We start from the raw sequence: 16660 nt of genomic DNA, 5'->3' as shown, positions 1-16660 counted from the left end.
TCTCAGGACTGTCCCCAGAACGAGGTAAGGCAGCTGGGTGGGTCGGCTTTCTTCCTTCTTCTGGCTCCCTTTTCTACAAAACTTGTGCCCTCTGCAGGTCTGGGAGGTGAGCTAAGCAGGCTAAGTTGGTGGCAGGAACCAGCAGCCCGAAGAATGTCAGTTTGCTAGAAGAAGGCCCTTCTTGGTCTCGTTTGTTGCTGTTTCTTAGCACCTGGAGCAGGGCCATTGCAAACAGTGTTACGCAGGAATGTTCTCTGAATGAATGGATACAGGAAACCCGCGAGTGAGGTTCCCAGTGGATCCGTGCTTCTAATGACTGAACGTTTCAAGGAGGGGGAGCTCTCTGCCAGTAGTGGATCAGGAATGGTTCTGAGAGATGGGCTGTGGAGAGCTGTAGGAGGGCAAGCATAGAAGCACCTGAGCCCCTGCTGGGCGGTAGGCAGCAGCAGGCCAGCTGGAGGGACTCACTCCACCAAGATGGACAGCTTGTCCATCTCTATCTTGTGTGTGAGCACCCTCTGTCTTGCCAAGCACATTTCTGGGGTGCTTTTCCTTTCCGTTTTCCAGAAGATTGTCTCTTGTGCAGACCAGTGAAACAAAATGGAGCTGGATCAACCTTCGAGAGAGAAGTCCCTCTCTGCCTCCCTCCAAGACGGATGACTTCATGTGGGGGAGGGAACGTGACTTTAATACTTATCCCTTACACAAGGTCAAAATATCTTCACATCACATCGGATAACAGTGGGGACAGAGGCCAATTAACTCCCTCCCCTCCCATCCCACAGGGCATGCACTCTTGGTGACCCAAAGCCAAGCAAGGCTCTCCATCCTTTCACCCTCATGGCCTGACTTGAGTCCAGTCGAGTTTTCCTTTCTCTCAATTCCTTTCTTAGGGACGCCCCTGTGCCACAGCCTTTGCCAGCCCACATTCCCCAGCTCTCTCATGGAATCCTGAGAAATGTGGTCAAGCTTCTCAGGCCAGCTCTGGCGCCTCTCCTCTCCACTGTCCAAGCGGCCATGCCTCCATCATTCTCCCACTCCTCCAAAACCTTCAAGGAAGCATCCCCAGGGGTGGTGAATGGTCACCAAGAGTAGCTGCTGGGAGACACCCGGGTAGATGCCTACAGGTCGCAGTTGAGATGTCTAACTTTTACTTCTTGGTGGGGCAAAGCCCAGGATGCCAGTCTGAGCAGTGGTGTGATCAGAAAACCTTCATTCAGAGCTCGGAAGTAAAAGGAGGGTGGGCTGCACTTTTCTGTAGGCAGCAAAGAGTCCCCTGCTCACGTTCCTCTTGCCGTATCTCCTCGCCTTTCATCTCCATAAAGCATGGGCTCTGAGCTGGTAAGCTTTGGGTATATGAAGGGCAAACACTTTGGCTTAGTGCAGAAGGCCAGTCATTAGTATTTCTTTCAGGCTATTAATAGGGCCCAGAGAAACGTTAACAGAAGTGGATTATCAGAAGAAAGTGGCCTTCACATGGCTGGTTGTGAATTATAATGAAAACAGCGAGTTTCCTGAGTATTCTGCTGAATGCTTTTCTTCTCCCATTTGTCGGCTGCATCCAGGCAAGAAACTGGAGCTGAGGCCAGGACCGGGCAATGTCTGCTGTGTGGTTAGCAGAGTGATGCAAAGCCACACCCCAGCGATGGAAGCCAGCCCTCAGAGCTACCCCTCCCCCGGCCCTTTCCTGGCAATCCAATGTGGTCAGCAGAGCTTTTGGAAATTGGAAGTGTTTGGAGGTAAATCAGGGCACAGAGAAGCCAGGGCCCAGAGTTAATTACAGAGGAAATGACCCTGGTCTGGTATCGCTGGGGGTGGCTGGACCCGATTCCCAGCATTGCAGCCCCTTGTAAAGTAGAAGGTGGGAAGGGTAGGCTGGTCCTCTCCTGCTGCCTCCCTTCCCACCCCTTTGCCTTTCTCTTGTCCTCCTTAACACTCACTCCAACGCTGCCTGCGGAGAAGTTGGAGCTGGCTGCTTGGATTCTTGCCAGGGTGGGAGGCCCGGAAACCCTGGTGGCTGTCCGGTCACTAGGGTCCTGCACCAGCGGAGGTGTCTTCCTCTGGATGCCTCCCACTGCCTTCCATGGGGCCTCAGGACCAGGGTGTGGAACTTTGGTCTCTTTATTTGGAAACTACACTCAGGACGGATGGTCATCCATGGATTTAGGTGTCAGCAGGAGAGAGAGAAGCTGCCCACTTGTCCTTCAAACTCATAAGGACATGAGAGGCAGAAAGAGAGGCCGAAGAAGACATAACATGGGGATGCTACAGTCATCTCTACCGAGGCCAGTGCTCAGACGATCAGGAGCTTCCGCATACGAGCGAAGGGTTGTCTCCCCTCTCTAGGCACGAGAGAATAAAAGACAGAAAGCACAACAATAAATACTGCAGCTTCTCGAACCTATGCTCTTCAAGTATTGCTTGCTGTAAACAGTGTTTGAGTTTTGTTTTCTTTTTAATTGCAAGAAACCACTGGCGGATTGGAGCAGAATCCAAAGCCAAACACCCATATCCCCAGGTCAGCTCTCAAATGGAATCTCCTGGAGGCCTGGCCCACGCGCCTCCAAGGCCTTTCCCCAGGGTGCCTGGTTTATGACAGTGACGGATGTAAGGCAGAGCTGCCCAGCATCCTCAGGGAGGCCAGGCCTCTGGTCTCGGAGAGGCCCACCTCTCCCCCACTTCTGGTAGTAACTTTAGGGAAACCCAAAGGAAAAGTACCAAAATCAGCTCCTCATTTGTTGAGGTTTGGGATTAAATAAAACAAAACAACCAAACAGTAGCAAAATGCATTGGTACTCGACAGACACATACGTCCTCTGGAGATGAGAATACACAGGTGTGCGTATGTAAAGCTGTTTCCAGTCAGCCAGGTGGAGCCGCTCGATGGCTTTGCCACTTGTGCAAAGGCTAGTGAGTCCTTCCCCACCTCTTACGGCTGCCGGGATAATTTCGGGTCTCACTGGCCTCTCTTTTTGCGAAGTGTTTAGTGCCAACTTGTGCTCATTCTTCTCCTCACTTTTTTAAAAAAAACAATTCCAAAGTTAAGGAAACAATCATTTTTCCCTCTGCTTGCTCTCAGCATCTCTCTGTAGGCTTTTTCCAGCATTGGGAACCAGGAGTTATACGAGGAAGGAGGGACAGGGGTAAAAGAAGGAAGGGGGACAGAAATCAGAATTAAACGAAAGTTGGACGGGATGAACAGGGAAGCTTTTTGTTTTGTTTTATTTCTGGTTTTCCTTTTTCTTAAAAAAAAATTAAATAAAGTTCTCATTATTTCCCCAATATACACTGAATGAGTTTTCATGCAAAGCAGCAGTCACAGAGGCAGAACCGCGCTCAGTCGTGCCTCTCAGCTTGAAGAGCCACCTCTTCTGGGTCCTGGCGTCCCTCTCGTCCTCGCCGCGGGGGGGATGGGGTGGATGACACCCCCGGTCTCTCCCTGCAGGAACAGGCTGTGACGGAACTTGGCTGGCGTGGGGAGAGGGGTCCTCCCCTCTCCCCGGGAGGGGTTCTCAGGGGACAGCGAGCGCTGGGGCCTGATCCCCTTCACTTGTCCTTCCTTCTGAGATGCCCAGTGTGACAGCTTTCACGGGTCCCTCTTCCCAGGAACAGGAGGCTCCATCGCTCAGCTCTCAATGGACATGGCGTGTATGAGCTGTTCCACCTTGTATGCCAGCCGCTGTCGCCGGGCCTGCTCGTCTTGCTGGAGTGCCCCAATGAGCTGAGGAAGAAAAGCGAAGTGGGGGGGGCAGACTCAGCATGGAAGAGGCCATTTTCCAGAATCCTATATCCTTCTATCTGCCTTTCCATTCTGCCCTAATGAATATAACCGTAAATAATGTAAATGATTAATTGAATGTATGTATGACATACATATGTCATACATACATGTATGTGTGTGTATGTACACATCTAAAGTATTTAAAATGACATTTAGCCTATAGCAAGTACTACGTGTTAGCTATTATTATTACTACGATCATGTTCAGGTACAGTGCTAACGCATGACTTGTGAATTCTCTGGAGCTGTCCTCTTCAGGATCTAGTCATGTCCACCTGTCCGTCTGAAATGTAACTGACAGCATCTGCCCAACTGCAAAGAAGGGTCTGATTCATTGTTTAAGACTGGGTGAAATTAATCGTACACTTTGAACTGAAAAACAATTACATTATTAAATAAAGGCGTGGTATATTGCATGAACAATGAAGGCAAGACAGTGGAAGGTGTGAGAAAGCGCTGAATGAATCAGGAGAGGATCGGCTGCCTTCTAAAAGCACGGTGATGACTTTTTGACTCCGTGAATGTGTTTTCTGAATTACCCTCCGTTGCTGTTACTAAAGGATGGAGCCCTGCTTTTTGTTTAACCTGCTTTGCCCCCTGGGTGCGTCCTTCCCAGGGCCCTGACTCACTTCTTCGCTGTACTTGCTGACGTAGGAGTAGATCTCATTGAGGGCACTCAGCATGTTGAACTCCACGGCGTGCAGGCGGGACTGCTCGGCGAGGTAGGCGTTCATGTCCTGGTCACTGATGGCGGGGAGCTTGGCGATGTCTGCGTAGTATCTGCCATACAGAGGACAGGCTCCTTGGTGGGGACTCAGCAAATACTGCCTATACCTACCCTGGCCCCAGAACCCTTGAGACCACAGTTGTCCCCAACTGCTCCTGCTTCCCTACTTCTCTTCTGACGAAGCTTCCTCTGGCCTCTTCCCTCAAGCTGAGGTTGGGGCCTGGAGGCTGGTTTTCCCTAAGGTTGGGGCCTGGAGACTGGTTCTCCCTAACGACTAACTTTCCAGGGCAGTTAAAAGCCCAGACTCTGACCAGACTCCTTGTATTCAAATTCCAGCTCTGCTACCTGCTAGCTGTGTGACCTTGGGTAAGTTATTTTGCCTCTCTGTGCTTCAGTTTCCTCCTCAGTAAAATGGGGATGATAATAATACCTACTTTACAACTCTGCTGGATATTTTAGTGAGGTGATACATACAACATCTTTATCACAGTGCTGGGTGCTTAGCATGTGCTCAGTAAATGGTAATTAGAATGCTAATGATCTGACTTGAAGGGTACAAAGCTTCCCTTTCTTCCCCCAGCAGGAACTTTGGACAAGAGAGAAAAAGGTGATCGTGAGGTCCCAAAGGCACCACAAACATGGTTTTGAGTCCTCGGTCAGTGAAGCCCAGAGGAGGGAATGCAGCAGGCATTCAGGGCCACGGGCCTGTCCTGAGGGTGCTACTGACCTTTCCACCCAGCTCTTGTAGCTGGGGATGTCCTTGGCATAGAGCAGCTTGTTGGAAGGGGAGTCCTTGCCCAGCCGGTGCTCTGATGTTGAACAAGAGTCCATGAAGGTCTGGGCCACCACAGAGAGGCAGGCGTCCGTGATGCTGCCCTTGTGGATGTCAAAGACAAACTGGGGGTTCTTGATCACGTTCACCCAGAAGCGCAGAGGGAGGCTGTAGGAAACAGCAGAGCAGAGTCTCAGGGCTGTACCTTGGCCGTGCCCCATGCTGTTCACTAACATTCCTCCCTCCCCCGCAAATGCCAAATTCTCTCTGGAAGGGCAAGAGAATGAAGTCACAGGAAACTGGTCCAGCCAGGGCTGCCAATTTAGGCTAAGCTGTTACTGACGCTGGGAGAAAAGGAGAGGCACTATTGCACCCTAATGGGGTGCTGACCCTGTTCTCTAACAACTGAGAGGTGGGCGTGGGTGGCTTCGTTCCCTCCTGGAGGTCTTTTCCAAAGGCCTCTGTGTCCCCAGGTAAGCCCAAGTACAGAGGGCTGCACAGTTTTCTCAGAGCTTCAAACAAAGCCCCCAGGCTCCCGGAGTCCCTTCCCAATGCCTGTGGCCATTATCCAGAAGGATGCAGTGGCAGCCCCAGCACGGGCTCCGAGTGGGCACAAAGGGCGCCACCTGTGCTCCCCACCCGGCCCGGCCGCCCAGCCGCTTCCCAGGGCTGGCCCGGCCTGGCTGGGCTGAGGAATGGGCTCCCCTGGGGGCAGTTCTTTCACGACTCTCCCCGGGGCCTTCTCGGATCTGGTCAGGGGCAGAGGAAGAAGAGGAGGCCATTGTTGGCACGCTGGGAATGACTCACTAGGACTCCGAGTTTTTCCCACCTCAAGAGGAACTGATCAGTCGTTAGGAGAGTTCTTTCTGCAACTTGGGAATTTATAATCGGAGGAGAATGCTTTTTCTCTGCTCCTTAGGCCATAAGGAGGATAAGTCCATTTACTCCCCTTCAAAACCAGAACAGCTGCTGTTTCTGCTGCCTTTTCCAACTTGGCCCTCTCCTCCAGCTGCCTGCAGGCCCTTAACTCTTTTGGATCCTCTGTGGAATGAGCCCTGTCCCCGGCTTGTCCTTCGGGCCTGAGATGTTTCAGCCATCCAACCTACCTCCCCCGTCTCCTTCATTTTCTCTTGATTCTCCTGGACCCCAAACTTTCCCAAATGTCTCAGTTCATGCCAAGTCTTGGGAAAGATCAGCTGTGCCCACTCCAAGTCCTTCCATTATGATTTCTGCTTATCTTTCCAAATGTAACGGGATCACTCACTTTCCTTAACCTGGAGGGAGTGGCCTGGGCTGAGAGGTGACTCCTCTCTTCTACCTCCCCTTCCCCCGGCAGCTTTGGAAGCTTCTAATAGTCTTTCCTTGGACATTAGGGACCTGAGGTCTGGCTAAGGGGACTCTCCCCACCACAACTGCAGAGTCTGCTCTCCAGGTTAGAGCATTTGTATGACTTGGGCCTGGCCAGAAACAGAGGGCACAGAGATGGGGATAATCCAGAACATCCTCTCGATTCCCTTGAAATTGCCACTCCCAGCGCTGGACTGAGGATCCGCTTAAGCAAAGGGAACAGCCATGGCCCTGGCCCTGGGAATGCAGATGAATGAAAGGCCTGTCCCAGTGACGTGCACTGGAGGCTCCTCACCCCACGACCACCAGAGCCTCTTCATTTCACTCCACTGTGATCAAAGCTGCAGACTTTGGAGCGCTTGGCAACCACAACACCCCAGAAAAGAAGGAATATATGGGGTTCGGGGTTGGGTTTTTCCAAAGTGTTTTGCTGGTTGCTAGGACTTTTGATTTCCAAATAACAGCCGGGGCCCATCTGTGCCGGCTCTGTTTTCCGAGGAGATGGCTGACTCCAGACAGCTGTGTGGGCTGTCTGCCCAACCCAAATGCCTGGACTCCCTCTCTCCCCTCTCTGTGCTCTTTTCCTGAAGGAAGGCTTTTACTCCGGCTCTTGGCCAGGCCCTTTGTGACCTGAAAGTCGGTCTTCAGCGTGGTCTGTGGTCCAGGTTCAAAACCCAGGAGAGAAACGTCTTGCGTGAAGAGCCCGCAGGAGCTGTTTCTCCCACTGCTGGGTTTGGCTGCGGAGGTTACCTTAGGGGAGACAGTCACGCCTGCAGGACCTCCTGCCTGCTGCTTCCTGAAAGCCATGGCGCCTGGGTAATCACTTGGCCTCAAGGGATCACGTTTGCAATGACAACCTCGTAGTTAGTGGGCTCAAGTCTACAGCAGGTGCAAGCTCTCTCCCAGCACTGGCCAACTTCCCCAGGGTCTAAGTTTAATTCAGGGCTTCCCCATTTCAGGAAGTGCCTTAGGTTCTGCCGTGCTCAGAATGCCCCACAACGCCTGTCTGTGAAGCTCTGCTGCTAGGTCTCAGACGTGGCTCTTTGTGCAGGTTCCTCCAGCTCCCTTTCCTAAGAACCAGAAGTTAGGGAGGACGAGGCACGTCCCGGAGAAGGCTCTGAGCCTGGAAGGGCAGGGCTCTGTCCTGGTGCCAGGCTCTATGCCCAGCAGGGCCCACTTGGCGCCTGGGGACCACATCTGCTCTGCGGAGCATATGTTTGTCCCGGGAGCCTTGGATTACTCAGCCACAGCAGAGAACAGGCTCCGCCCATCTCCCTGGTCCCTGCTAGTTCTCACGCCCCGCAGCTTGCAGCCTCGCCAGGCTGCAGCCCTCCCTGGGCTCCCCAGGGGGTTACCAGTTGCTCTTCCAGGTGTGCCGCACATCTGTGTCGTGGATGCTGTGTCTGTCCGCCTGCTCATCCAGGAAATCGAACATGTACTTGATGGCCAGGGGGAGAGCGCTGCCCCGGTGCACGGTGCTGAACAAGGTCTCAAACAAGTCGTCCACGAACTTCTGCAGCGTGCCCTGGTGGAGGGGTGGTGGGAAAGTATGAGGTGGGGGAGGGGGACGGGCAGCAGGCGGGCAGACCAGATGGTGCCTTGGACCGATCCTGCCTTGGAGATTTGTCTACAACGCCAGGCTGTGCAGAGTGTGGTGGGAGTGGGGGTGGGGGTGGGTGTTAGGGAGGTGGGAGGGACTGAATGGGCTGCAGATTCCTGGCCAGAACCTCCTCCAACCTGCGGCCACATGCCACATTTCTGCTTGTGTCCGTGGCAGGCGGGTGTGGGTGTGGGGAGTCTGACTGAAGACAGTAAATGCTCTGAGCCCAGGCTTCCAACGGGGAATGAAGGGCACAGGCTGGTACGAGAGGGTGTCTAAAGAACAAAATGGAGGGCTGGAGCTTTCCAGCGGGAACAGGGCAGGACTGCAGAGGGTCTCACGGGAAGGTGTGAAGGGCTCACCATGTTAGCGGCCTGGGATAAGCGGTGTCTGGAGTGGGAACTGGGTGAAGGGTCCAGGTCCAAGAACACTGAGACACAGCCCTGATCACAGGGCCTTGGAGGGTACCTGGGGCAGGGACAAGGCTGGGCCTGGGGTCCACAGTTTGCTCGTTCAAAAATCACCTCTGAAGGTCAGGAAAATGTCCAACCTTTTGGTGTCTCTTTGTTGGTCTCTTATTAGCATATTAGGCAAAGCAAAATTTGAGACGCATGGTCTGATGGTGTATTTCTGAGGCACTTCAGGGAGCAAATCTGAGATGCCACTGTATTAGAATTTCAGCCACATTTTTGTGGGGTCAGTGGGGGACAGTCCTGGCAAATACGGGCTGGATGATTGCTATGCATATACAGGCAAACTTTTCTCTGCTAGGGAGGCTAGAACACAGCTTTAGATCATAGCTTCCAGCACTGCTGCTGCCTCGCTTCCATGAGCATCTGGGGTTAGATGAGATGGGATGGGGAAAGGGAAGCCTTCTCTTGGACACCAGAAGGACAGGGCCTTCACGCTTTTCCTCACACTGTGGCCAGAAAGTGGGTAGAAAAGACACTGATGGAGGAAGCTGGCATATCTGTCCATCTAATACCAATAGAAAACCCCAATGATTTCCTAAGGGGTGTAGGGGCCCGAGGTGAGACCGTCGATCCTCTGAGGAGTAATGGCGGTCCTGTAGGGTGAGCCAGGAGGAAAGATGTCATTGTGATTTTTGCCAAAGGGTAGAGAACAGCAGTGGCCTGATCTCCTGGGAAGCCTGCCCCAGACCTGGGCCTGCTTGTCCAAATGCGTTACCTTGAAGGACAGACTCCATGCTGTCCTTCCTATGCTGTGGGCTGGGTGGGGGGTAGGACACACCACTGAAGAGGCCTTCCCCGGGCTGGGCAGGGCAGGAATTACCTTGGTGGCCAACAGCCGGGTCAGGTAGATCTCGGACACCATTTTGCTGCCCCGGTCACCCTCCTTCTGGTCCCCATGGTCGTGATTCTTCACCAGATGCCACACCTTGACCCCACTCTCCAGGTCTGGGGTGATCATGGGGGCCCGAGACCGCAGGCTGTCGGGACTGCCTGTGTACCTGAAGGAGGAGTCTGAGGAGAAGGGGGCAGTGGAGGCCTGTGAGCGACTAATTGTATCATCCTGGCTTGTAGAATCCTTCTAGAATCCCTGCCCACCTGCTGCACTCACTCAGAATAAACCAGTTTCAATTGGAAGGGGACCCTTGGGGTTTCATATTTGGTGGGTTATTTTATCGATCCTTGGTTGGCATGAGAACAGCCTGAAATCTTTTCGTCAAAAGAGGACCTAGAAATTCTGTGAGCTGGAGTGGCCCTTGGGAATTTAGGAGTCCCTCATTCCCGGATGCTTCGAGCAAAGAACAATCAATAGGGAAAATGTCAACCAGATATTCTCATAGAGGCTTTAATAAAAGTCTGGATACTAAGGGCTGTGAGTGGAAATGCTCCCTCTCGGGAGTCGATGAGTTCCTTCTTACTTGGGGCCCAGAAGATAAAATTGTCTGAGCCCCTTTTGGAGCTGCCAGCTTCAGTCCTGAGGGTGTCCTTCAGCTGGACAGCCCAAAGCCTAGTGCTATACAGAACCAGAGGAAACAGAGTCAGAGAGAGTGAAACACCACAACCTCATTGCCCAGAGGGCACTGGGGGCCCTAGCACTCCTCAGGGGTGGAAGGGCTAGGATGGCCAATTGACTGCCCAAATTGGGACATGACTGAGAGCTAAAGGGGGCACTGTTAATAATTCAGTCAGGACGATAAGCATAAACTGGGACTGGGTTATGTGAACCCCCCCATCCAAGAGCCTCCCTGGGTGTGGGCCCTTCAAACTCCTTCATCAGACCTGGGCTATCAAAGGAGAGGTGCCGGGTACCACCTGCTGCCACAGCTCTGAGGAGACAGGCTGCTCCGAGGATGACTGGTCCAGGGAGAAAGGGAAGCCTTTGACTGCAGGCTGGCAGCAGCATGGGGCTCCTGCTGTCAGAAGGGACGGTGAGTAGCCCCTGGGGGCCACAGAAGACAGCACTGGCTGCCCAGGCTACCTTTCTGGTCCTCACCGTATCTGCTGATGGACGTCCGGGAGATGCTGGCAGAGGCAGGGATGTTGTAGGAGGAGGTCTGTTTGGGGACCAGAGCCACCACCGATCTGTCTGATACCTGAGAAGGGTATGAGAGACACAGTTCAGGTGAATGTTGGTATCTTGGGGAATAAGATTGTCAAGTACTTCTAGAAAGCTATGGAATGGGTTTAGGTAGAGCGTAAGGAGATCAGAAATGCTACAAATAACAATTCCTGCTTTTCAATATGGTAGCTACTTGCCACCTGTGGCTATTGGGCTCTTGCAATCCAATCAGTCCAAAGGGAGATGCCCTGTAAGTGTCTGAGCTCAGGTACGCTATAAATATACAATACGCACTGGATTTCAATGACTTAGGATGAATAAAAGTATACAAACTGTCTCATTAATAATGTTTATATTGATTACATATTCAAATGACAATTATTTTAGTTCAGTTGTGTTAAATAAAACATTAACATTACATTCATCCGCTTATTCTTACTTTTTAAACGTGACTAGTAAAGAATGTAAAGTTATACGTGTGGCTTGCATTGTATTTCTATTAGAGGGAGCTAGTGTAGCCCAGCCTGCCTTGAGCTCTGTGAGTTACATACAACTATCCCCATTTTAGAGATGAGGAACTGAAGCATTGAGAAGCTAAACGACACCTTCAAGTTCGCACACCTAACACACGATAGAGCCAAAATTTGTCGCCCGGACTGTCAGGCTCCAGAGCACATGTTCTCCTCATTGCATCCTAATTTGGGATTTTATTTCAAGACACACTGGTCTGAAGCCCATTTTCCCTTTCGGTTCTGATTTCTTTCTGGCCTGGGTCCTATAGTGGCCCAGTCACCTTGAGGGGCTTTACCACAAGGCAGCTGCTCTTGGGGAGTCAGCAAGAAAGAAGGTGTCTTGCCTGTCCCCTGTGAGGTTGCCCAGGCTCAGCACCCAGCCTGCAGGGAAAGGGCTGATAAATGAGGAGCCATATTGAAGACATTTGGGGCCATTTTCATTTAAGGTTACCCTCCATCCAATAAAAACAGAGAATCCCCAGAATTGTGGCGATCCAATTAAACCCCTAATGCAGAGGGAATAAAACAGCTATAATAATGTTATGGGCCATAAAACATTCCTATTAAACTATTTTTTACTTTAACAATTTTTATGAACTTTATAAGTTTGACTTATGGCTGCACCAGTCGTAAAACCATCTTTCTGGGTCTTAAATTGTCAGTCCCTCTCTCCCACCAAAAAAAAAATTAAATGTTGGGAAGTCAAACTATAAGTGAACATTAGCACTAACGAGATTCCCTGATAGCCAGTTTTAGTAGTGGTGTTTAATTTCACCCTCCCTATAAATCCGCGGGAACCCGGGAAGTTTTAAAAAATCTCTTTGTTAATTAAGATTATGCAGATTTTTCTCCTGTAGGGGCTCCAAGGACCTTTGACTCCTGGGAGGGTAACAAGAGGTTGTTGATGCTTTGACTTGATGGCATAAAGCTGCAGGGTCCAGGGCTCTTCACAGTTGTCTGGAAGATGCCAATGCGTAGTTACTTCCCAGTTGGGGTGGCTCCCCAGACTGCAGGCAGCTTGTACCATCAGCACTAGGTCTGTAAAGGAGGGGGGGCTCCCCTGGCGGCGCAGTGGTTGAGAGTCCACCTGCCGATGCAGGGGACACGGGTTCGTGCCCCGGTCCGGGAGGATTCTACATGTCGCAGAGCAGCTGGGCCCGTGAGCCATGGCTGCTGAGCCTGCGTGTCCGTAGCCTCCCGTGCTCCGCAATGAGAGAGGCCACAGCAGTGAGAGGCCCGCGTACCGCAAAAAAAAAAAAAAAGGGGGGAACTCCCCACCTAGGACTTTCAGGAACTCTCTTTGCAATTGAAATGATACACGTAAGCCTGGCAGGAGCAAGGGTTTATTCTCCCAGGGAGAACAGATTATGTTATCATTTATGGCTTGTTGTCACCTAAAGGGAGATTCACAAGGTGACTGGAATGACCACAGTTCAACTGAATTCCAGGTCTCATCACTAAATCTCCCTTGTCCTTAGTCTCCAGTCTTTCTCTTGACCAACAGGTGATGCAAACCCGTGGGCAAGATGCCTGGCTGGGTCTGACCCTGCCTCTGCACTTCGTGGCTACATGACTTCGGGAAAGTCACTTAACTTCTCTGCCCCTCAGTTGTCTCATGTGTCAAAGGGGATAATAATCGAGTCTAGGTTTGTTGTGAGGATTAAAGGCATTAGGACACGTAGAGGCTGGGAGCAGTGGTGCCGGGCGCCCAGTGACACTCAGTAACTGCTGGTATTGCTGTTGCTATTATGGACATCATCATCATCATTGTCTCCCAAAGGGAAGAATAATCCCTCTTGTCCCCTGTCACTCAGGGCTAGCGTGTGGGAAGAGCCTTGCACGAAGTAAAGCTCGGTAAATATTTGAGGAATGAATGAATACATGAATGATAAATGACATCGGGGAATTCAAAGTGCTCTGTAAGATGAGCACTGTTAGAACAGAATATTCCATTCTTCAGATTGGGAGTCATAGGACAGACAGACCAGTAACAAGCATTAGAGCACCAAAGACAGAAGAGCGGCCCCATTCCTGCCCTGGAGAAACTTACAATTTCGGGGCGTAATGCTCATTTCTTTTGCACTTTCTTCTTTGGTTCTAATTGGTTCATTAAAACTGTTCTACTAAGCCCAGTGTGAAGTGGGGCTGGGGGCTGGGGTGGAATCAACAGAGTGATTATAGCTACTATGGAGTGGTATATACATCCTGGTATACCTCACCTGTGGTTTCTCCAACCACCTTCACAATTTGGGGTCATATCTCCATTTACTGATGAGGAGCCCAAGGTTTAGGGAGATTAAAGTCACATCACCAGTGAGTGGGGAAGCAGGGGTTTAAATAGAACTCACAAATCCTTTTCTCTGCCCACTATACCACACTTACTCCATTTAGGGAGGGGGTCCAGGCAGACTGTCAGCATGGGAAATGCAGGCCAGTAAGGGGGATGGAGCCTGGAAGGGAGCATTCTGGGGTTTCCTCAGTGCCCCTCTCTTTCCTCTGTGCCCCAAGAGGCTCCCAGGCAGGTCCTGCTGGCTGTTAGGACCCCCAGCCTCCTGGTCGTTGGCAACTCAGTGCTTAAGAATCCAGCCTGCCAGCCCCTCCGCACCCTCCCCGTGTGAGGCAGGGACAGAGGATCATGTTATTAACCAGGCAATCCCACAGGGTCCTGCTGCCCAAGGCGCTTCCTCTGGTTGGTTTAATTTCCCTCACTGTTGCTCATCTCCAGCTTCTATTTTAGTATGTTTTTCGAATCCCAACCAGCCTACCGGCGCTTAATCTTACAGAGACCCCCAGCTGTGAATGGTTACCATTAGAAGCAAGGGGGGGTGAGAGTAGATACCTCTCGGGATCTTTTGTTCTTTTGCTGAGATTTTTTTTTTTTTTTTTGACTGTTCCATTCAATGTGTCTGCCGGTGTGCTAAACACTCTACCTACTATATTCAATCTATTCCTCACAACTTTATGGGGCAGGGATCACATTAACTCCATTTTACAGATGAGAAGAATGAGGGCTTAAGCAACTTCCCCAGGGACACCAGCTAGCAAGTGGCAGAATATAAGACCCAAGTCCCTGCTTCGTTGCAGGTGAGACGTGTAAGCCGCGTTAGTAAGAAAGCAAAGAGAAAGCAGCGGGAGACTACGCCGCTGTCTGTGAAAGATGCCATTTTTCTGCAGGCGAAGAGCTACACTCTGTACAGGATAGGAATGTCCAGCCCAACCCCACACCAGTTCAGTCAGTTTCTCAGGGTGAGTCTGGACACTCGTGTTTTCGACAGCTTCCCCCAGTGATTCTAATCAGCAGCTGTGGCTGAGAATCACTGCTCTAGACTCAGGCAGGAGGTGGAGAGGGGAGATAAGAGAACCCTTTTAGGGCTTTGAGGGCCTTAGAGCAAACCTTAGAAGGAGGGGGCATTCTGGGAGGGCAGGGGTCCCTGACGCAAAGCCCTGCCCTCACCTGATAGTGCATTAGCGTGTTGAGCCGCTTCCAGTCACCCTCAATCTTGGTGGTGATGTCCTCGTCCTGCAGCACGACCCGGGCAATCCGGCCTTGACGCCACTCTGGGTGGAGGGGTGGTGCAGGAGCAGTGTGAGGGGCGGGGGCCGGGACTGCCCAGTCGTGGGGTCCTCTAGGGGCCTGGCAACCCCGGCTCCCTCAAGCTGGTGCAATGACAGTGTTTCAGGCGTCTGGGTCTCCGGGGGTATCAATGCTGGCAAAAGCATGGGCCTCCCCAGAGGTGGCCACATCTGAGTGGGCAGTGTTTCAGGCATGCATTTCACCTGGTCTCTCACCTGGACGGGACCCAGTCATGCCCCGACGAGGGGCTGTCTGCGGGGCAGGGCTTCCCCCACCCCCCAACCCCTGCCATAGCCCAAATGCCCTCCTGGAAGCTGCCCTCACACTCCAAGGCCAGGTTTCCTACCCAAATCCATGTCAACAGCCCTCGGCCGCTGGGAGTAGGGCACGTTCTTGTAGACGGCATCGAGAATCTTCTCTTTGACCTGCGTGATGGTGTCACAGTTCAACACCTTCACTGGGATCTCCGGACTGTTCTCGTTGTCAGGGTTGACGCAGTTCAGGATCTACAGGTGGCGATGGAAGAGGGACAGGATGCGAGTTGAAGGAGCCATTCGGGGGAGAGGGCGTGAGGCCCTGGAGCCTTCTCTTACCCAGGCGCCCCCTCCTCACAGGAGAAACGGGTGTCCCTCTGTCTGTGTCTCAGTTTCTCTCACCTTCCAGCCATCTGCCAATGACAGCTTGAGTCCTTCTGCCCACCTCTCTTTCTCAGAGGGACAGGACTCTATTTTCTAGCCCCTGATGGCTTAGGGGAGGCTGTCATCCTGGGTGGAGACAGCCTGGGGGATCAGGGGTGCCTCCAGGTGTTTCAAGGGCTGGCCTCCCACTTCCCCGAAGCCTCTATATTAGAGATCAGCAGACTTCTTCCCCGTAATGCTAATTTCCCCACAGCTAATGCTGAGTGATCTAGGGTAAATGCAGGCAATGCAAGCTCTTTAGGCCCACCCAGTGAGATAGGGGAGGAGGGGCCCAGGCCTGTGTGTCCGCCCTCGGGACACTTGGCATGCCCCCTGGACTGGCCCCCAGGCCGGACTCCCAGCCTCGTTATTGACCCCTCAAACTGTCTTTGTGGTGAGAAGGCAGAGCACGGATTAGAGGCAGGAGGTCCGTGCTGTCCCCTGGGCTTCCTGCCTCCTCACCAGGGTCTTGTACTCCATCTGCTGCCGGATGAGCTTGTCCTCACTCAGGGAGTAGCGGGCCTCGCCCGTGATGGCATCGATGGGGCCCTTCTCCATCTGCTGCTTGATGGCGCAGTGCAGCATGAAGAGCGGCTCCCCCGCACACTCCTGTGGGCGGACGCAGGGCGTAGGTGGCGGGGTACCAGCCTCCTTCCCCCCTCTCCTGACCCTATTTCTAGGCCCGCTTGGCTTTGGGGCACCCAGCCAGGTAGGTTTCTGTTCCTAAGGGGTGGTCCCCATGCAGCCCTGATGGCCAGGCTCAGAGGGGCAGCTCCCCATCTTGCTCTCAGCTCCCAGTTCCTGTCTCACTCCCAGTCTCACCTTCAGGAACTTGTGCAGGAGGAAGGCAAACCAATTGGTCAGCATCTTCTCAGCCACGGACTCTGTCCTGGGGAGGCAGAAGGGATAAGGGCAGTCCTTTATGGAGGGGTCTAAGGGTGGGGGTGTGCCTAGCTTGTTGTGTGGACCAGGGTTCAAGAGAACAAGGGCACGAAAGAAGCCAGGGCTGGGGGCCAGGACACTGTGTCCTGTCCCAACGCTACCAGTAATGAGAAGTGAGACCTTGGGCTAGAGGCTTCTTTCTGGACCTCAATTTCCAGCAAAAATGGAGTGGTGCTATGGGTCTGCAGACACAGGGACC

General features: G+C 52.5%; 1 protein-coding gene across 1 annotated transcript in view; it reads right to left on the bottom strand.

The window, feature by feature from the left end:
- Positions 1-3195: 3195 nt before the first annotated feature.
- PLXNA2 (plexin A2) overlaps positions 3196-16660 on the bottom strand; it is a 209143-nt gene continuing 195678 nt past the window's right edge. The window contains exons 23-32 of the mRNA XM_024751074.1: positions 16342-16408; positions 15982-16128; positions 15189-15348; positions 14723-14826; positions 10691-10790; positions 9521-9711; positions 7983-8152; positions 5236-5448; positions 4411-4561; positions 3196-3721 (exon numbers count right to left, since the gene is read on the bottom strand). Of these exons, the coding sequence (XP_024606842.1) occupies positions 3626-3721; positions 4411-4561; positions 5236-5448; positions 7983-8152; positions 9521-9711; positions 10691-10790; positions 14723-14826; positions 15189-15348; positions 15982-16128; positions 16342-16408 (1399 nt within the window). The 3' untranslated portion in view covers positions 3196-3625. The remainder of the gene's footprint in view (positions 3722-4410; positions 4562-5235; positions 5449-7982; positions 8153-9520; positions 9712-10690; positions 10791-14722; positions 14827-15188; positions 15349-15981; positions 16129-16341; positions 16409-16660) is intronic.

The sequence above is a fragment of the Neophocaena asiaeorientalis genome, unplaced genomic scaffold (assembly GCF_003031525.2).
Source record: "Neophocaena asiaeorientalis asiaeorientalis breed wild unplaced genomic scaffold, Neophocaena_asiaeorientalis_V1.1 scaffold67, whole genome shotgun sequence".
Classification (NCBI taxonomy): Eukaryota; Metazoa; Chordata; class Mammalia; order Artiodactyla; family Phocoenidae; genus Neophocaena; species Neophocaena asiaeorientalis.
This window is presented reverse-complemented; position numbering and strand designations above follow the sequence as displayed.